This window comes from Martes martes (genome assembly GCF_963455335.1).
Source record: "Martes martes genome assembly, chromosome: 1".
Lineage (NCBI taxonomy): Eukaryota > Metazoa > Chordata > Mammalia > Carnivora > Mustelidae > Martes > Martes martes.
This window is the reverse complement of record NC_137888.1, coordinates 187,365,642-187,387,761: the sequence shown is the minus strand read 5'-3', so window position 1 is coordinate 187,387,761 and position 22,120 is coordinate 187,365,642. Positions and strand designations below refer to the sequence as shown.

The window sequence follows — 22,120 nt, the reverse complement described above, 5'->3', positions numbered from 1 at the left end:
GTGAGCTCTGTCAAATAAATAAATAAAATCTTTAAAAAAAAAAAATTAAAATTATATCGCTTACATGGTTTGAATGAAAAAGGATAGGATACTGTTAACATTTTATAGGTAAGAGAATTAAGAAGAGAGACAATGGTGGGGGGCGTCTGGATGGCTCAATTAGTAGAACATGTGACTCTTGATCTCAGAGTGCTGAATTTGAGTCCCATCTTGGGGGTAGAGTTTACTGAAAAAAATAAGTAAAACCTTAGTCTCTGTAACCAATTTAAAAGAAAAAAGAAGAGGGGCACCTGGGCGGCTCAGTGGGTTAAGGCTCTGCCTTCGGCTCAGGTCATGATCTCAGGGTCCTAGGATCGAGGCCGGGTCAGGCTCTCTGCTCAGCAGGGAGCCTGCTTCCTCCTCTCTCTCTGCCTACTAGTGATCTCTGTCAAATAAATAAATAAAATCTTTAAAAAAAAAGTAATAAAATAAAAAAATAGAAAGTATGATATAGTGATATGTGTGCTTTTTTTCTTAATGCATTAAATAAGATCAGTGGCAGGTATAATACCTAAGGTAATTTAGAAGAACAGATGAGTATAAGTGATATCTTGAGATATCATAATAAGTAGAATGTGATGTGAAAATTTCTAAGATTTCTGTGGGTGAAAAATTCATGGATACTGCAGAGGCTGCTGTGGTTTACTGCCTTCCCCCCCCCCCCCCCCAATTCAAGTTCACAGACCTTCTGAGTTCTAGATGAATACTCCAGGTTAAGATTCTCTCCCTGGTAAGAGGACCTGAGCAGAAGAAAGAGAGTACTGGTTAACCTTTTATCCTGTGCCTGCTACTAGCAGCTTTTCCTTGTCCAGATGCTGCTCTATGGGAACACTTTAAAATGTAAATTTATTTAAAAAAAATCCCTTTAGGGGCACCTGGGTGGCTCAGTGGGTTAAACCTCTGCCTTCAGCTCAGGTCATGATCCCAGGGTCCTGGGATCAAGCCCCGCATCGGGCTCTCTGCTTAGCGGGAAGCCTGCTTCCTCCTCTCTCTCTGCCTGCCTCTCTGCCTACTTGTAATCTCTATCAAATAAATAAATAAAATCTTTAAAAAAAAATCCCTTTAAAGTATTTTAGGGGTGCCTGGGTGACTCAGTCAGTTCACTGTCCAACTCTTGATATTTGCTCAGGTCACAGTCTCAAGATTGTGAGATTGAGCCCCGCATCGGGCTCTGCACTGAGCGTGGAGCCTACTTAAGATTCTCCCTCCCCTCCCCTTCCCTCAAATAAATAAATACAAATTTAAAAATAACATATTTTTAATTTGAGGAGCACCTGGCTGGCTCAGTCAGGAGAGCATGTGACTCTTGATCTCAGGGTCATGCATTTGAACCCCATGACGGGGACAGAGATTGCTTTAAAATAATAAAGTAAATACACATGGTTAAAATAATCAAACAAAATAAAACACTGTGTGCTGAAAAATGTCTCCTTTCCATCCGAAGTCGGCTGTCCCCTTCCCCAGTGGTAACCACTCTTCCCAGTTTCTTCTGAAGCCCTCCTGTTTCCACCAGTGGTCACCAACAGCAGAAACTGATGTCAGAAGGAGTTGATGAATTGCTCAGAGAGGGCTGGGGAAACGGGCTCAGTGAGGAACCAAGGGACACATGAGGTGAGGCACAGTCAGAAGAGTCACAGGGACAGCTCTGTGTGGGCTGCACTTGCTTCTGGGTCCAGGGTCCCATTATCAGGCACCCGGAACTATCCTGCAGCCAGACTGGGAGTCTTCTGGTGCTGATGTGCTTTTGGGTCCTCCTTAATCGTCAAAGTTCTGAGCTAAAGCATCGTTAGCCACATACCAGCAGCCATGGGCATGCAGAAGGAACGTTCTATCCCCTCCAACTTCTATGGATTTTTGGATTTAGAGTCTAGGAGGCCAAAATGACAAATAAATATGTGTGTATATAAATACAAATACACACATATGGATAAATTTGCTTGTTACCTTTTAAGTCTTTTATTTTTATTTTTTAAAAAGATTTATTCATCTATTTGAGAGAGAGAGAGAGAGAGAGAGAGCATGGTGGGGAGGGACAGAAGGAGAGGGGGAGAAAGAATCTTAAGCAGACTGTCCTGAGCATGGAGCCTGAGGGAGGGCTCAATCTCATGACCCTGAGATCATGACCTGAGGTGAAAGCAGGAATTGGATGCTTAACGACTGCACCAGGTGTCCTGACTTTTTAGTTCTTTTAAGTGCTGGTCTGCTCGTGGATTTTTTTTTTTTTTGAAAGACCAAACTAGGGGCGCCTGGGTGGCTCAGTGGGTTAAAGCCTCTGCCTTCAGCTCAGGTCATGATCCCAGGATCTTGGGATCGAGCCCAGGATCTTGGGATCGAGCCCCGCATCCGGCTCTCTGTTCAGCGGGGAACCTGCTCCCCCTTCCCTCTGTGTCTGCCTCTCTGCCTACTTGTGATCTCTGTCTGTCAAATAAATAAATAAAATCTTTAAAAAAAAAAAAAGAGAGACCAAACTATATATCTTGGGCATTCTGCAGTATCAGCACATATACCCGTACTTTTTTCTACCCATAAATATAGAGAACAAACCGACGGATGCCAGAGGGGAGGGATGGGGAATGGGCAACATGGGGGCAGGGAAGCGGGAGATACTTGCATCAGGTTTTGGAGTACAGAAGTCACGGGGATAAAAGGTACAGCCTAGAGAATACAGCCAGTGGTTGTGCAATAACATTGTACGGGGACAGAGACAGATGGCAGCTACACTGTGGCGAGCACAGCATAAGGTAGAGAGAAGTCCAATCAATATGTTGTACACCCAAAACTAATGTAACATTGTGTGTCAACTCTACGCAAGGAAAACAAAAGTAAACAAACCTCTGCCATAATAGTGACTATTATATGAAAAACAAACTAAGCCTACTTTTATTCTTTTTCCTGGTTCCATTGTATTCCATCAGAGTGAAGGCAAGAATTTATTTCACTGCTCATGAGAGGCTTCCAAGTCTAGCCTGGTGAGGCTGTGTTCCTGGCATGAGAAATGTGGTTCCTGTCTCGTTGTCCTCAGGCCAACACTGACTACAGTCTCTGGCCTGGGGTGCAGAAGGCTGATTCTGTAGCAGACTATGTTGGTGTCCTGCCCACTCCCGCTAGTCTTTAGCACGTCCTCCCAAGCAGGCCTGATTTCCCACTGCCTTTCTTGCATTTGTTTGCCGGAGGGCTTTCTGGGATAACCAGGATCGTCTTTGTCCGCCTGCCCTGCCTGTCTGAAGGGCTGGAGAAATACCTTCCCTTCCTCATCTCCCAGCTGCCCTGGGCCAAGGGCAAGACGCACCAGGGCTGTCAGCCCTCAGCCGGCTCTCACACACCTCAGGGGGGTAACTCTCACACATCTGTTTGGCGGGGACTCCTGGACTTCTCCAGGCCGATCAAACTCCAGCTCCCCTCAGTGGCTGACACCTCCCAGTCTCCCATTCCCATCCCGGCGAGTAGCGTTTCATGGTATCACCTCGCAATAAACCATTGCACTTGAATCCTTATCTCAGGGTCCGTTTCTAGGGAAACCCAAATGAAAGCAGTGGTGATGGAGAAGGGGAGACAGGGAGAGAAATTCATTTGCTCATTAATTAATTCCTTCAATCATTATTTACTGAGCTCCACACTCAGAGGGAAGTGGAGAATGCAAATGTAGACAGGAGGGACAAATTCTTCCTTTCCAAGACACAGAAGCAAATGCTAAAACAAGTGGGCAGTAAGCATACCTTGTCCGACGCACTGCTGTCCAATCCCCAGCTGATCGGGAGGGGTTCCGTTGGGAAGAGTGCGCAAGGAACAGGGAGTTTCAGAACCCAGCATCTCGACGGCACTGACCTAGCCATACCTGTCATCTGTTCAGAGCCTGAAACATGTGGCAAGCTCTTAAGAGCTGAAGAAATGAACAGTAAAATCTTAGCTAACATTTATTGAGCACTTAGCATGTATGCTGGCTTTTTAGTACTTTGCATGTATTAACACATTGAATCTTGATGGTAACCCAGTGAGCTTAAAACCATAGGTAATGCTTAGGGGATTCTTCTGGTTATTTCTATTTTACAGATGAGAAAATTGAGGCCCAGGCAATTAAGTAATTTGCTCAAGGTCACATGGCTTATGATTACCACCAACTGTCTGAAATCTGGACCACATTCAGCCTGACTCTAGAACCTTTCTCTTTTTTTTTCCTTGACTATATTTTATTATTTCCTTGCTCTTGAGGTTATTTACATCTATGGCATCAAATCAGCCTGCAGCACCTCTTTTGGAAAGCTCAAGGGGCCACTGGTTATCCTCCCTGACCGCAGGCATTTGTTACACAGAGCCCATGCCTGTCTGCTCCTGGGGGGCGTTTCACTTTCACACTGAATGCTCCGCCAACAAGCGGCTTCCCACTGATGGGGGAAAGGGGTCTCCTCAAAGAACACAGTGAAGGGGGACACCGGGTGGGGTCCGCCTTCTCCAGGTGTGAGGGAAGGGGGGTGCCCAAGTCTCCCTCAGAGGCTTGGCCAGCCTCAGCCACCCTAGCTGGAAACCTTCCGTATGGAAGGGACCAGAACCCTGTGCTCTTGACTCCGCCTCCTATTCTGTCCGGCTCCGTCTGCGGCCCCAGCTTTCACCTTTAACATTTAACTAGGGGGGGTGCTGAGCTCACATCCTTTGTCCCAACCAAATCTTTGTCCCTCCCCATCTCAGGATTACCTTTCTTTTATGTTTTGGGGAGAAGTGGACACTTCTTACATATCCACTCCTGAGTCAGTCCCTGGTTCTGCCCCTGTCCTCAGTTCACCGTGTGGAAGTCTCTTCTCTGGGACAGGTACTCCCTATTCCTTGTGTTCTCCATAGGAATATTACCCCAATACTGTGTGCCCAGCAGCCTCACTGCAGGGGTAGATGGTGGTGACAGAGAGTAGGTTCAATGTGAGTTTGTTTACTTACAGTGGAAGAATGAAATCCAATTTCAGGAGACGTTAAAAGTGAAAAAAACTTAGTCTGAGACTCCCTAAAATATGATATCAGAATGACAGACCAAGAGGGGAATAAGAAATGGATCAGAGATGGTTTAACTTGCTGTCATTGCAGAAGGAAACCCATTCCCTTGGTTTGGAAAAACACTCGTCTACATTAATCTGCCCAGAATCATTTTATCACAACTATTCTCTGAGTTTTGGACACAAAGAATTCTCTTCATCCTGCCAAAAACCATGTCACGGGAATTCAGCATGGAGATTGGCATTTCATTAAAGTGACTTCCGCAAAGCTCAACTTTCCAAATACATTGTGACGTCAATTCTCTCCATAGGCTCTGGAATTTGGAGTCAAAAATCTTTATGTTTGACTCTTTTGCAGGGTACTTTGTGCTCAGAACGAAAGTAATAGCACTGAGGAATGCTGTGGAGGAAACTGTTGTGTTCACAGGTCTGCGCTGGGAGTGGGGTGAGGGATGGGGTACAGTTCAGCCGTCCTGTTTATCATAATGTAGTGATTGGAGAATTTGAAACCTCATCCCAGTTCCATGTAAGCTGTAGCTGTCTTTGCATCAAATACCACCCCTATTTGCCTTCTCATGTTGCCTCTGATTTCCTTCTAAGTACATCCCCACATTTCCAGCACTTTCTCTGAAATCCGTACTCTCTTCCATTACGTTTCCTACTTGATATTTCAGCAAAGCCTTGTTTATTATTTGCAATTGTACTCACCACCCAGGAAACAAGCCAACTCGTCTCTGATGGACAGAGGGACATGTGCCAACTTAACCATCTTTACAATTGCTTTGTGCCATTGCACTAGCGATTCTTAGGAAAGAAAAACATTTATCTGCGTACTTTTGGCTTATTGTTTTCTTTGCATTCTAGTTATTTTGTGGTTGTTGTAGTAACTGTGATGACTTTATCCCTCTGTTCGCCGGTGGCTGGGATGAATTTGTTGTGCAGTGTTTTTCTCTGACCCGAGCTGTGCCGTCCTCGGGGGAGAGGGCTGGCTGGCAGATTGTACCATCCCAGCCCTTTCCTTGTGTTTTGCTTACTTACAACAAATGCAGATTTACAACTTTAGATGAAATGCATGGTTTCAGAAGGAGGAAAACAGACGATAATTTCCGTATTTAGATGAAGAAGCAAAACAACCTTGAATAAAAGATGAATCCTAATTTTTAAAAAAAAATTTGTTTACCAAGAATTGCCCAATCGTGCATAATTTGATTTATTTCAGATTGGTTAATCATGTACTGATAAAAACTGGCCACAAGGAACATGCTTGTTTTGGATTTTAAAATTTAAATAAAATGAATATATTAACATTTGTGCAGAAACAATAATGATAACCATCCTCGTTGGTTGGTTTCCTGGAATTCCTACAGAAGCTCAAATTTGTGACACCAGGACTTCATGCCCGTGCTGCAAGCTCAGGTCACATTAGTGGGGAGGTAGATGATTTTCCTAAAGCCATTGAGATTCTTTGTCTTATTCATTCTTCCTTTATAGACAGAGTATGTTGCAGTCCATTTAGTTCATGCTTTCTTGGTCAGGGTCATACTCAGGTGTGCCTCTCTGATGCTCACCCATTCAATTCAGCCAACATTTATTGAATGCCTACTGTATCCCAGGCACCAGACCAGCACACACAAATGAATACAGTCCCTGACTTCAAGAAGTTGGCAGTCTAGCGGAGAGACAGACACATCAACAGATCATTATAATATAGTTCAGTTCGATGGGGATTCGATTTGGGGTGTTTCAGAAATTCTTCAGTCACTTTTTTTCAAACAGTCTCTTGGGTCACTTCCACAGATGGCTCATTTCCTCCATTATGTCTTGTCCATCCTCATTTTACCCTGGATTTTCATTCTGCCAAAGTTTGCTCTCGATTCTCCTTTGACCAGACAACCTCTTTAAAGATAGCGCAACCATTAAAAGTAATACAGAAAATCTTGACGTGCGGAGATAAAAATGATCCTGCACTGATAAATGAAAAATGTGATTTGCCTTAGTATGCTCAGGATGAATCCCACTTGTGAAAATATATTTTAAAAATATATAAATATATAAAATATATAAATATATCCAATTGGATATTGGATATGATTTGAACATATTTGGAAGAATATATGCCCATCTGTTAGCAATGGCTACTTTGGGGAAATGGGTTGGGGAAGGAAGAGGCTTCAACTTTTTGTTTCATAGAATTCTACTTTATTTGATTTTTTTTAACTTAAAAAACTTCTTTAAATATTTTGAAAAAAATAAAAATACTGCTTAGCTCTCTGTTATTTAGCCCAACAAACCCAAGCTAAACTAAAGTACATGTCCTTTTTTGAAACCTTAATCCACTCTTCCCATCTTAATCCCTCTCCAGGAAGCCGGGCTCCTCTAACACTCTGAGCATATCCATTAACATCTCACACCAACATGTATTTGTTGAGGGTTTACTATGTGCACTGAGAATTTATCAGAGAAGAAAAGAGCCTCGGCCAAGAGGCACATTCCCCTTGCCTCCCTCTGCTTTGGTCCATGTCCTTTCCTGTCCTCCCTTTCTTCTCCCTCCTCTGCATCTGTACGCAGTCTATATGAAGCTTTCGAAGATTCCTATCACCTAGACTAAATGTTCTAAGAGAACAGTCACCAGATCATCTACATTTTTGTATGTTCGGTCTATTTATTCATCATATATTTAGTGAATACTGTAAGGACAGAGTAGGGAAGCTGGCACAGACCACAGCCTCCTGAAGTGGCGAGAAGCTGCATGAAACAGGTACTGACAGAGAGAACCCCTTCATGAGGAGTGTGATGAATCCTATGAAAAGGCAGTAGAGGGTGTTAGGAGAATATATACCAGGGACATGGACGCTGAACCAAGGGTGGGGTTAGGAAGGGATTCTCCAGGAAGCCACATTTAGCTGAGGTTTGAAGGATGAGATGAGGTGCTTGGAGGGGGGCCCCCAAGAGGGCAGAACTGTGGTGCACAAGAGGAAGTGAAAGTTGGCAGGGATAGCTGAAACTCAGGGAGCCAGAGGAGCAGACTGAACAGAGGAGGCTGGAGGGGCAGGTCAGAGTCAGATCGTGCGTCGTCATGCATGCCACCTTCGTGAATCTGGGGGCTTCTTTCTGTGATCAAGGGAAGCCATCGGATGCTTTTAATTAGAGGAAGGACAAAACTGTACTTGCCTTTTAGAAAAGTCCCCCTGGCTGATGAAGGGGGATGCATAGAGAGAGCCTGGGTGTTTCTATCAACGCCTGGCCAATATGTACTCAACGATTTGTGGGCTGATAATACAGGGAGTGCTTTTCCATCAGGTTCACATTTCTCTCTACATTTCCATGTCTCACCATCCATCTGGCACTTTTTCCTATGGCCTCTTCCCTACTAGTCCTTCAACGAACTCTGGAATTTTCCTCTTCAAAAAAAGGAAGAAAGGCTTAAACCTGCACTTCCCAAGAGAGGCTAACCAAACTGCCAGTACACATGTTTAGAGGCAATCAACTCTATTTTTATAATCAGTGAGCTATAGTTATAACCCACAACACCATTTACCAGAATGATGGAAACTAAAAAGAGTGACAATACCTGGTGCATTAAGGGACTCTGATACTCTGCTGGTAAGAGCTGTATGTGGTTCACCCTCTGGGCAAAACTGGCAGTATTTCCGAAACAACGAACATACCTTTACCCTAGGACACAGAAACTGCACTGAAAGAGAGGCACAAAGAAATGCACGGCAGCATTACTCACAATAGCCCTAAACTAAATACAACGTGTGAACATGGATAAATCGTGACATGTTCATCCTATAGAGCACTGGAAAGAAATGAACCATAGCTCCACCAGCAACATAATGTAGAGCACAAAGAAACCAGACTTGAAAGAATACATACTGTGATTCTAATTACATAGGGTTTAAATTCAGGATGGTGGTTAACCTTTGTTGAGTGAGGGAGGGGGTAGAGACTGGGAAGGGCCGGGGTGGGGGCATGGGTGTGTCCAGAGGTGTTCCTTATGTTCTATTTCTTGACCTGGCAGTGGTTCCAAAAGTGTATTCACTCTGTTCAGGCCCAATCACTGACCTGCCTGCTTAGGATTTGTGCACTCTTCTGTATGTATATTTCATTTCACAAAAATTAATTAATTAATTAATAAAATGAGAAAACTTAAGATTCTGTCTGAAAGAAGTGAAAAAAAAAAAAAAAAAGCTCAAGATACCACAATAGTCTCCTTCTTGGCTTGGCTTTAAGTTTGTTGCAAGGATAACCTGAGACTAAAAAACTTGGTAAGATCCTTCTCTCTGATCTCGTCTGCTATCATTGCCTTCTGCCCAGCCCTTCCTCCAGGGATGCCAGCTGGGGGATGCTGTTCACCAGGACCCTCAGTGCTGGGCTGTGCTGATTTCTCCTTTTGAAGGACTCTTCCCACCCCCTGCCTGCCCCCACAGTATTTTCAGACTTGCTTCTCTTCATGTCTTTTGGGTCATGCCCTAGGGTTAGTTCTCTAACTCACTTACTTAGCTCTCCTCCAGGGCTCCTGGGCATTTTCTTCCTCCTTCCAACTATACGATACACTGGGTAGACACTCTTTTTATTTTGCACATTTTTGAATTGTTCACAATTGTGGAAAAAACTATTAGCTTTGCAACTAAAAAATGTAATACAAATATAGTTTTAAAATTCTGGCTCTGGGGGTGCCTGGGTGGCTCAGTGGGTTAAAGCCTCTGCCTTCGGCTTGGGTCGTGTTCCCAGAGTCCTGGGATCAAGCCCTGCATCAGGCTTTCTGCTCAGCAGGGAGCCTGCTTCCTCCTCTCTCTCTCTCTCTGCCTGCCTCTCTGCCTACTTGTGATCTCTATCTGTCAAATGAGTAAATAAAATCTTAAAAAAAAAAAAATTCTGGCTCTGCCACACTGACTTATCTTGATGCCATTGGGCAGTCAAAGATTTTTCACACCTGAATGATGTATCCCCACCATTTATGTATCACCAATTCTATGCTAGTGTCTCTGGATTAATGTTTCCGCATGGAGTTGTGTAACCACAGAGCAAGTAACCTTAACCTTCCTGACCTCAGTTTGTTTGTTTATAATGAGGATTATAACAGCCCTCTTCCCTTGTGGTGGTTGTGAGATTTGAATGAGGTATTACATACAGAACGCCTGGTACAGAATAGTTGCTCAGTAAATGGGAGTTATCCTTGTCATCCTACTAAGGGCAGGAAGTACTGTTGATTTGTACCTGCAGACCTCAAGGATTAAAGAGAGTAGGATGTACTTACTCTTCAGAGGGGTTGACTGGTAGAGAACAACTGGTCTACCTGGTCCTACAGGTGAATTTATCATGTCTCTAAAACATCGGTCAGCCCCAAGGAAAGGTCAGCTTGGTTTAGTGACAGAAGCAAGTAGAACAGATAAGTTTGCAAAACGTTTGAGTTGTTTCACATGGGGGTGATTATTTTGCCAACAAGAAATGGGGAGCAAGAAGAGTGCACCATATCTTAGAGAATCTTGAAAGATGCTTTAACAAATATATAAGAATCATATATAATTGGCACACGCTTTGTTTGAATGCAAACACTGCTGTTAAAGTAGTGCTTAAAAACAGTTTGTTGGCCTTCTTTTCGTACAGGAGAACATTTCTCTCGTTTACACTACTCTCTTGCTTAGCAGACCCTTATTTATCCTATAATGCAAGCGTAATCTGCCCAACATGTCCAAATGCCCACCGTTCTGAATTAATGAAGTCTGAATTAGTGGGACTTCTAGCTGCCTCTTGTGGAGACAAACATTTGAAAACCACCCCTCCACCAGTTTCAAGGACATGACCTCTTCCCTGCAGTTGCTCTCCTCAACCCACTTTGTGTGTGTTTCAGTTCTGGCTTTCAAAAGAGACAGAGGAAGAAAGACTCAGAAGTGTATTCTTAGGACATTTGAGTAGTTATTTATTGAGAAGCCACAGTTTTCCACACCTTCATAACTGTAGGCTTTATATAAGGCAAAAGCAAGATGGATCCACTACCTTACACAGAAAGAAATAGCTCTGCAGAGGACCCCGGGGTCATGCAGTTACAGATCAAAATGCAATGTACATGACAGATATAAAAAACAGTGTGGAACAAAATAATTTAAATTATGGTTACAATCTACTGAAGGAAATACCCATATCTTATTATAAACACATTTATAGTCTAGGGTTGTAATTTAAATATTCAGGTTTTTTACATACACGGTTATTGAAACATAAAAGCAAAATGTCACGTTTATTAGGATCAACTTTGACAGAAGACGGTTGTTCTGAACTGTGCTTGGTGTTAACTCATGATAGGATCGCGCTTGCCGTGGCAAATGAGAGCATCAATCCATTGGTGTGTAGCCGTCCTCTTCTGGCTAACTATACGGATCAATGAGAGGATGAGTTAACAAGGAAACCAGGGGTTCATGTTTTCATTTCAGGCGAACACAAAGAACCAAAAGTTGGTTGCCGGAGACTTGCCTTTTGTTTTCCAAAAAACAAAGCAGATCTATGTGTCTTGATTAAATTAATCCATTGTACTCATTTAAATAACTCTCATCCACGTAATGTGAAACAAGGAAGTACAATACTTGGTACACTCGCCCTCACATCCATTTACCGTCAATGCATACACAGTACGTTAATGAAGCATCATTTAACTTTGCTGAGAACAGGAACACACCTAGCAGTTGGACTATGTATTTTCCATGAACAGTATTTAAAGAATGGTGCTCCATATTGCTTGTAAACATATAGACATGGGATCAGGAAATCAGTGGGGTCGAAGGTCATTTGCTAATCTTGGTACAACATAGCTAAAATGGCAATTGTATTGGTAAACATCTCATGGGCATGGTAGTTGACAGAAAATTCCCTAATGGGGTTAACTAACAGACTAAGGACATGCATTGATTACAGGACTCTGTCCTAAAGGACTCCAGGCCCTAGCATTCTAGTCGTCTTCCTCGTCTTCTTCATCGCTGTCCTTCATGCTGATCCCCTGCAGGCCCCCACCCTCGCTCACTGATGCCGTGGCTTCCTCCACAGTGAGCCGGTTCCGGATGGTTTCGTATGTCTTGCTGTTTAAGGTCGAGTCCAGGACCCCTTGCAATCGGAAATCTCTATAGGTTTTCTAAGGAGGGAAAAGATCAGTGATAAGAGAGGTCTCATCTCCATGAAGAGAGGGAAAGGACACAAAACACGTGTGGGTGTGAGAACACTGACCTTCGGCTAAGTGTCTCACTTTATGCATTGTTAAATGAAAGGCCACCGTGCTCAGATTTCACTCGTACTGAACACTGAGATTCACCAAATGACAGAAAATGAGAAATTGTAGCAGGATAAACTGTATTAGCTGAGACAAAGCAAAGAACATAAGCTTGTGTTTATTCAATTCCATAAAGGGAAATGTTCCATGATTGTTTTGATTCTCTCTCTCTCTCTCTCTCTCTTTTTCTTTTTTTTGGTCTGGTTCTTTCTCTTAGGTTAGTGTATTATAAGATGATAGACTGTGTAAAGGGCCATAACACATAAATAACGGATCAACTGATTACGGTATTTTGCGATTTCCTTTGCAGTCTGGTCTTTAATATTTTTGAGGCTCATAACTGCATATCCCTCTGTCTCATTCAGAAGATAGACATATGTATGTTGGTATATGAAACCTAGTATGGGCAGCAACAACTATGGGGAAGATGGAGCGCTAATGCTTCATCAATATGTCGCAGACATGTGATTCATTTCTTATCTCCCCGGGAAAGAAATGTATCTATTCCGTTCACAACTTCATGGTCTCGGGGAAGAAATTTGGCTCATTTTCAAGAACAATGGCTTGGTATTACTGTACCACAAATTCTTTCTTTGTTCCTTCAGGCGATTTCTCTCGGATTTCCTGAGTTATCCCAGGGACTGTGGTTTTTTTTTTTTTTTTCTCTAGAAATCCCGTAGCGTTAATTGAACATGACCAGAAGCATCTGGCTGTTGTCTACTTCTTAACATTTTTTTGGAAAAAGGTCTCTCTCTAACAACTTTTCTCATCACACTGCATATCATTTCAGCTACGGATTCTGCTGTGTGTTTTTTATATTGATATGGGACACTTGCTAAAGGGGCATGGGAAGGAAAGTTAACATACTTCAGTGCATTCCCATTGTGACTTCTGTTTCTTGTTGTCCATCTAATGCAATCACAGTATCAACAATCACAATGTCAACCCCTCTTGAAGGTCCCACGTCATAATGACTGCAGAGTTAACTAGTGAATGCAGTTCAGCTCAGTGAAGTCCAATAATATCAAATTATGGATATGAAGATCACGTGTCCCCTTTACACCTGTTGTCTCAGCATGATTAATCACGGCACCTTCTTTCCTTTGTAAAAGCAGTCTGATTTTGGCACTAAGTTAACAGGTCCTCTTAATTATGGATCAAACTGCAAGGCTCTCCTAGGTAGCTAGATAGCTACGTGACTTGTCTTCACCTTGATGGGAAAGGGTAGGAGGCTGAGTAAATTCTGGGCATGGTGTAGACCAGATATCCAGAAGATTAACTTGATTTTTTTGTACTTTTCAATCAGTTGTTCTGTTTCCACTTAAGATAATATAACTGGTGCCAGAGTGTGACGGGAAAAAGAAAGGTAGAAAGCACTTGAGGATTCTCCTCTTTATTCAAATTCCAGAGCAGTAGTCCCCAACTCAACTCTAACTGCCTGCAGACAGGGACCGTATCTAGTCATTTTAAAATTTTCCATCTTGAAATATATGGCGAGGGGCTCAACTAATATTTTATCCAGTGTTGGACGAGTGAATAAATGCTTGCTGAAGGAAGGAAGGAAGGGAGGGAGGGAAAGAATGGAGGAATGAAGAGAATGGATGTAGAGGCAGGAAAGCAAGCCACCTGTCTTTGGAAGTTTGCCTCGGGGAAGGAGACCTCTGGCTAATGGGCTTGGTGAAGAGTGGCACACTCTGCTTCATACCTGTGTGTTGTGGCACTAGTTAGGTTGAGCCCATCTCTGGCAAAAGTGAAGGGAGTTCTTTTGCCAGAGACATTTCTGTCCCTTCTCTTTGGTTCATGTCTGTGGTTTTTTTTGGCAGAAGGCTAAGAATAAACCTCTCTCAGACTTACATTTTTTCCTTAATGAAATATTGCTAGTTCCAATATTCCCAATATAGATCTAGAAATAGCAGTAATGGGAAGATATATATTTTAAAATCTTAAAATTAACGTCTTCTTTTCATGTCCACCCAGTAAGTGTCAAACAAACAAATCCCACCCCCCTCAAAAGAAGAGTGTTTATTCCCAGGAAATGGAATTGGAAGTGCTCAGGCAATGGCTGGTGAGCTTGCTTTAAGGAACTGAAATTTTAAAAATATGAAAATTAGGCTGGGTCTATGGTCCGAGTGCATACATTTCTTTTTTAAGATCTGCAATACACGGCTGTCTGTAACCTTCCCTGCGCAGACGCTTTGTGAGATCAAATGCAGATGATAATAATTCTCTTTAATTACACTCAACAGAACAGTAATTGGTTTTAAGTCAGCACTGGGGTAGAGGAGCACCTTCAATGAAATGGTGCTAATCCTAAAGAGACTAAGAAATGGGGTGGGGGCGGGGGGCGGGAGATGGAGGGGGTAGGGGGTAGAAACGGGGTGGAGGGGGGCACTTCTGGCAAACTGTTAAGACATAGAAATTCAGCTACGTTTTGTTGTTAAAATGTTTTTAAAGACACTTTCTGCTTTGAAGGAGATTTTTGCATCACGAATGTTTTAAAACCCTCTATGGTGAAGCATCAAATGGAAACTGAAATGATCAAAAACGTATTTACCCCCTTCTGTGATCTTATTATTTCATGTAAACCACTGAGATTTCACGCTGAAATAATTATCATTAGTCCAAGGCACACACACAAGAACAGGGAAAAAAGCTACTTTCAGGGTATGTTATCTCACCTTTGTGATCCTTTCCATTTGATTGTATACACGCATTGTAAGAGAAACTACTTCAATTAACTATGAGAACAATATTGATTTGCATCCTGATAATGATCACAGGACATATTTAGAAATAGCTAGAGGTAAATATTTCTATTACATTAATTGTGGCAAAATTTTATTTAATTAAACCATAAATGAAATTGGTAATTATGTGATTAGCATAATGGTACCCAAACCAGCTTTTGAAAGTCTAATGCACAGGGCACGAAGGCCCCTGCAGTATTTTTGCATGACAGAAACGTAAAGTATTTTTCCGGCCTGGATAAAATATCAAATTCCTTTTTGTTAATTTTTCCTTTGATGTCTGAGTAATGAATTAACCACGCATCCCGAAGTGATTTCATAGGTTTTTCTTGCATGGGATGCTGCTTTAGAAATCATCTTGTTTTATATGTAAGCCAATATCTTTTTTGTTAAGGAAGTTCTGCAGCTGGACAATGAAATGGATTTCAGTGAGTTGTTTGCAAAGAAGAATAATTATTTTTTCTTTTACCTTTACCATCCTAATTAGTGTTTTCAACTGATAAATGTGAAGCTGTAAGTCCATCCGGTCCGTCAACCAGGTGCAGATCACGTTCATGGAGCTGTTGTACCATTGCTGAAAAAAGAGACAAAAGTTCTCCAGCCAACACATCACAAAGCATTTGCAGAGGAGAGAGGAAGCAGACCATGTTTGAGCACCTGTTCTGTTCCGAGGAGAGACTAAATGGTTAAAGGGAATTTGAGAGCAGAGATAAATCATGAACATTAGTTGACACAAAAATGCCGTGGTACCCGATCAGCCTAAAAAGAGATGGGTTTGGACTTTGAATCTAAGACAGAACTCTTCCACGATCAACATCTTACACAATCAATACATCTAGACCATTTTGGCTCTTCTGATTCTCCTTTTTGTTGGTTAGTTTTACTCTGTTGAGAGTCAAGTCACTGCTTATTTCCTAATGCCGCCGTTTTAGATGCCCAGGGGGATGGGGCTTTCTCCGCGGGACAAACTGATGCTACCTGCTACTTACCTTTTGAAAAATCCAGACCCTGTCTGCAGAGGACAATGCTGGGAATCAGGCTGAGAGCCTTATGAATTGAGGGTGAAGTGTACCTTCCTTTCCCCTCCTGGGGGCACTGGGATAGAGACAAGGAAGAAGGTTTTTCTTTAAGGGCCAAATCATACTCTGGGCAGCTTCTGTGCCCTTACATCGGCTGTGCAATCTGTTTTAATCTTAACACCAAAAAATTATGGAAGATGGAAGAAAAAAACCATCTACAAATGAGCTCATTTCAAGCTGTTGAAATCATACTTCCCCTTAAGGGGGTTAAATTTTGCTTCTTGTCTGTGAAAAATGCTTGAAGCTGTGTCACTTTAGACTGCCACCCCTGTGGTGCAGGAAGTCTCTGGTGCGGTATGATTTTGCAGTACTGCTCATATATTCATAAATCTCACTCGGAGACATATGAACAGTGTTAGGAAGTGTCAGTATGAAAAAAAAATCTAATCTTTTAAACTTCACCAGGTTTCATTACGCATTGCCGCTTATACCAAACAATTTACAAATAAAATGAAAAGGTGTGGATGGACCTATATATTTATTTATGGGGCATCTATATGAACCGTGCACAGAAGAGATGCAAGAAAAAAAGAGTGGTTAGAGAATCGAGATGATGCCTCCTCTCGTGCTAACCAGCACGCACGCACACGTGCACGCGCGCGCACACGCACACGCACACACATTGCACACCAGTGGGGATTTGAAAAGCATAAATAAAAACATGTTTCTGATGGTAACTCCACCCTTTCTCACCTAAAGATCATCCAAAATCAGTTTATGCCTAACACTCACAGTTTTTCTGAAGCCTTGTTTCTGACTTAATTTCTTTAAAAAAAAAAATTAATTTGGGTTTTTACTTGCAAGGTAGAACTGCCAAGTTTCACCTTGTAAGAAACGACACAGTCTCAGCCATGGCGTTCAGAAGCCCTCTTTGCAATCTTTCATTTCTAGGCTCCTTCCTCATCAGAGCCAATTGTGGCTCTCCTTGGAGCCCAGCCGCAAACAGAGACCACACTACCCCAATCAAGGCGGCATTGCAGCCTCACAGCCAACTTCTGCTCTTTTAAAGATCATGGAGGCGAAACTGTCAGTTTTAGGAACCTTCTGTCCCTCCCCAGGGAGCAGGCGGGGTGGGGGGTGGGGAATTTTTTTCCCCGGAGATTCACGGTTCACTCCATGTAGGAGGGGGTTTGCCTGGGTCAAGCTGCTTCAGGCATGGACAGGTTTTCCCCTCTAGGAGTGATAACATTTTACTGAAACTTTTTTTGGGGCAGGGTGGGGTGGGGGAGTGATTATTGGGGAGTGTTTTTGGCACCTCCTGCCTTTGATTCTGGAGCCTTTGCTGTCATTGCATCTGGGTTTGTTAGGACGGGGTCTGGGTACAGAAATACCACTGGGTCATCAGTGTTCCTGCAGCGCTCCCTCACTCTTAGCAACTGGGGGCTCTCTTGCGTTCACCCCAGCACTCAAATCCTGTTTGCTGGCCTTTTTCTAACATGCGGTAACATATCCCGAGAGTCACAAGCACCAGTCCCCCCTCGACCCCACCTCCTGGGGTTGGAAGATGACACGTCAAAGAATATGGGGGCCTCCTGGCCAAACCTACACACCCAGGGCCACATGACAGGTGCATCTCGGGGACACAAAAGAGGAATGTGGCACTCTGGCTTCTAGGCAGAGGTGGCATTTTGCTTTGGCTGTGACAACAGGCAAACCGGCGCTGGCTGATATCACTGCCAGCAAGCCTCGTGCAACATGCCTTTTTCTCTTTGCTGAGAGACGTGCCACCTTTCAGGGGAAAAAAAAAAAACCCGACCTCCCCCCCCCTTACTTTGTATAAGTAATTCCTATTCTTGCAAATGGCTTCTAGAGAGTAAAAAATAAAAACAAAAATAAAAAGGTAGGATACTCTGAATCTCTCTCTGCTGCGGAAAGGGTAGGGAGGTAGCAAATGCGTACAGGAATGGATTAGTGTATCACGCTTGCCGATTCCCACCCCAGGAGAATAAGAGAGCCCTGGAACATCCATGCCTTTCCTCCTGGATCTCACATCTAGCAAAAGAAGTGTAAAAAATGTATGATGCCCCATTGGCTACGCATTTCAAGAGGCAAAAGGGAGTAAGTCACTCCTTTCCAAACCTTATGCTCAGTAGATGAAATTGGAGGCACACAGCGCTAACTTGGATGCGGCACAGCGCTAACTTGGTTTTCCAGAAAGGCGCTTAAAGGCATTTGGGTGTCGGAGGAAGCAAGAGTCACTGCCTTCTAGAACTTTAAAATGTTAGAGGTGAAAAAGATCTTCCCTGTTAGCAGAGGAGGAAACAAAGGCCCAGAGAGGTGATGTGACTTGCCTAAGGTCACGTAGCTAGTGAGTCTAGGGGTGGGTTTTTTTTTAGGATTAGGCAATGGGCTGAGAGAGCTGATCATGGAATTACTCCTCCCTAGGAGAGGCTTAAGAGTATACTGGTCGGGAGAGCTGAGCGTGTGCACCTCTTTCCAACTGCATGCTCAGGATCTCGCATTGACAGCTAGAAATAGGCCTTAGTGGGAGTTTTTACACCATGGAAATTGGCAAACGCCAAAAACCACGGCATTCTCCCTCCCAGAAAGCCAGTTGTTAAACATTTACCAGCACATTACTGGGTATCTGGGTTGTTCCTGCTTGTTCTCATTTGGGGCTTATTATTCAGGTTTGCTTTATTTGAGACGAATGCTAACAAGGCAAATTTGTTAGGATTCTTCAAAACAGGAAATGAAACATTTTAAGGTCTCCCCATTTTGTTTTGTCTTGGGTGCAGATATGCCTTTTCCAGAAATATCCTAACGCCGGGACACTGAAACTTTGATAAAATGCTCTCTAAACCCTAGGATAAAAATTGTGAGCTCACAACACGGACTAAGTGTTTAAGTATAATCATGACTCCTTCGCTGGCCTCCCCTTTGTTCAGGAATATTAATTGGAAACTTCCTAAATAAGGTTACTTTAATCTTAAAAAAGCACTAGAGAAATAAAATCCCCAGTACCTGGGGCGCCTTTAAAGTATTCTCTGGGGAGAGTTTGGTGAGGGTTCTGGAGCTAGAATCCAGAGGAAGTCCCTTGGAAAGCTGTGGACTTCTCCAGTAGTTGCAACCAGATCTGAAAGCTCTATTGAGGAGGAGCCGGAAGGCTGCTCTGAGACTCTGTCATTTAATCTTTCTTTTTTCCTTTCTACAGTGTAATCCTTAAGAGCAGAGGCCTCACTTGTCTTTCCCCTAGCTTTGTGATCTTCGGCAAATTATTTACATTTGCAAAGATGCAGTTTTCTGATCAGAAATTGGGGATGAATCAGCTTTTTTCAGAGGCTTTCTGACGACCCAAGAAAGTTACGCTAGCAAGGCTCTCAGCCCCATACTGGGCACATAATAAGGCCCCGAGAAATGTGAGTTGCTGCCACCACCACCACCATTAACCACCATCACCACTCACATCTTCATCACCATCACCATCACCTCTCTATTCTTTCTCTCTCTCTCTCTCTCATACCAAGAAATGCCATAAAGCGGGGGAGGAAGATGAGCAAGTGACCAGAGAAAGGCATGTGGCTGTGGAGAAAATGGCTCGTCGGAATACCGCTGAAATTGTATGCATGAGTCTTACAGGACACGGACTAACTCTCAGCAATTCCATTGTAAAGTGTTTTGTGGTAGATCACCACCCAAACCTAGACAACCATCCTGGGTGCATAAAGCACATTTTTAACTACATTAGATCTAGACTTAATACTGGATGAAAAGGAGTCAGACAAATAATGAGTGATTTTTTCAAACTTCCTGTGCACAAGTTACAGCTTTAGCTTGGGTTGGCTACTTATTAGCTGGATAACCTTCAAACAAGATACTTAACTCTCTGACTCTCAGTCTCCTCTTGGGGCTTAATACCAGTACCTGCTTCATAGGATTACTGTGAGTATTAAAAAAGATAATTATGTAAAGTGCCCAGCAGAGTTACTCTCACATACTAAGCACTCAATAAAATTTAGCAACGGGGCGCCTCGGTTGTACAGTTGGTTAAGCGTCCAATTCTTAGTTTAGGCTTAGGTCATGGTCTCAGGGTCCTGAGACCGAGCTCTGAGTGGCTCTCAGCATGGAGTCTGCTCATCCTTCTCCCTCTCCCTCTGCCCCTCCCCCCACTCACGTTTGGTGCACGCACCCTCTCTCAAATAAAAATCTTTAAAATAAATAAATACAATTAGCGACTATTATAATTATTCCCAGAAACACAAAGAGAGCCTTTTCAATATACAATGCAAAGGAATTTTCATGATTCATTTCTAGTAGGAGCTTTGACAGTTAATACGCAGATCTACTCAGGTAACACCTTGCGCCCTGTAAACACACTGACTTCATGCAGAGAAACCCTTATACATAACTATCTCTTCCATAATATTGGGGTTTGCCATACCATGATTAGGGTGAGGCTAGTGAAGCAGGATCTTGCAAATACAGGATCAGATATTGTTTTTTTTTTTTTTTTAAGATTTTACTTATTTATTTGACAGAGTGAGATCCCAAGTAGGCAGAGAGATGGGTGGGGTGGGGGGGTGCGCAGAGGAAACAGGCTCCCCGCTGAGCAAAGACCTGGATGCGGGACTTGATCCCAGGACCCCAGGATCATGACCTGAACCGAAGGCAGAGGCTTAACCCACTGAGCCACCCAGGCGCCCCAGGATCAGATTGTCTTTAATTAATATTCTGATATTTTGTTCATCCTGGATTATTTGCATCCGTTTTGATTTTTTAAATTGGTATTAAAAGATTATCTTAATCACCATATTTTTTTGGTTTCCCCTTAAATTTTATAACTGAGAAGGGACTCATTTACCTCTTCCTAATCCCAGCCTCAGGGCTCCCTGTTCCCCTGGAAACTTGATCACCGGGAAGTACTGCCGGATTGAGAGATATGATGATGAATACTTCACACTTCACTAGACAATAGAGGGTTCCTAGCAACTGGACTTCCACTTGGATTTGGAGACGCCCTAATCAGCCAGCAAGACGGTGACTACAGGATGGCTGCTGCCCTCATGTCTTCTGCCACCAGAGCCACCTAGATGCATCTGAATTCCTCCATAGAGGAGGATCTGAGTTCTATTGTTAGTTCCTCTCTAAATATGTATTTCCTTTGAAACCCGCATTCCCTATCTTGATGTTAATTTGATGTCCTAAAGAGACCTGACTGTTAATGACTCATTTGTCTTCAGAGCAAACTGTGTATCACACATGAGCGGCAATGACAGCAAGGAGTAGAGGGCGAGCAGAGAACAACTCGGTGTGCCTCCATCCTCACCGATCACGAGGGTAACCTATGCCCTTGACATAAGCAACCCCCTATCAGATATGACCACGTATCTGGCATTAGAGTCTGCTGTTTTAAATGCAGTACTGTTGTGTACTGGATTTGCCATACACACAGCTAATGAAAGTACAGGTATCCCCCACTTTTCTAAAGTTCACCTTGTGCCACTTCGCTTTTACGAAAGACCTACATTAGTCCCCGTTTTCGCTAACTGAAAGAAATTGGAAGAGGATTTTCGCTTTAAATGAAAAAAGGCAAAAAGCAAGAAGAGCGGTCAGCATTTCTGTTGTAGCAAGTTGTTAGAAAAGGCAGTGTGCATACCCCGAGCAGCAAGGGTGGCCCCAACAAACTCCTTCCCTGGGAATTATACTCAGCATCTCAGCCTCAGGCCACCAGAGCTTTGACTGGTGTCTACGAGCATCTGTGCTTTATCTTCATTTATTCTGTGCATCCATTAGCCAGATGTGTCCTAAGGTATCAGAAAACCCTAAGAGAGGTTATTTTGGGAGCTTGGGGAAGTTCAAAAATTTTTCCATATAAATTAATGGTAATTGCTGCTTCACTTTATACCATTCTGGCTTAAGAAGGTTTTCAGAGGAATGCTCTATTTTGGGATAGCAGGAGGAACCTGTAGTTAGCTATTTGTTGAACACCTAGCCCTATCAATGTTCAAGTGCTCTGCACAGTATTCTGCAAACCTTTTATAATTCAGTCATTGAGTTGGACTTCTAGGAGGT

General features: G+C 43.0%; 1 protein-coding gene across 1 annotated transcript in view; it reads right to left on the bottom strand.

The window, feature by feature from the left end:
* Positions 1-10,925: 10,925 nt before the first annotated feature.
* CADPS (calcium dependent secretion activator) overlaps positions 10,926-22,120 on the bottom strand; it is a gene marked incomplete at its 5' end in the record, with an annotated part of 471,496 nt that continues 460,301 nt past the window's right edge. Inside the window, 2 exons of the mRNA XM_080812815.1 lie at positions 10,926-12,147; positions 15,499-15,603. Of these exons, the coding sequence (XP_080668941.1) occupies positions 11,968-12,147; positions 15,499-15,603 (285 nt within the window). The 3' untranslated portion in view covers positions 10,926-11,967. The remainder of the gene's footprint in view (positions 12,148-15,498; positions 15,604-22,120) is intronic.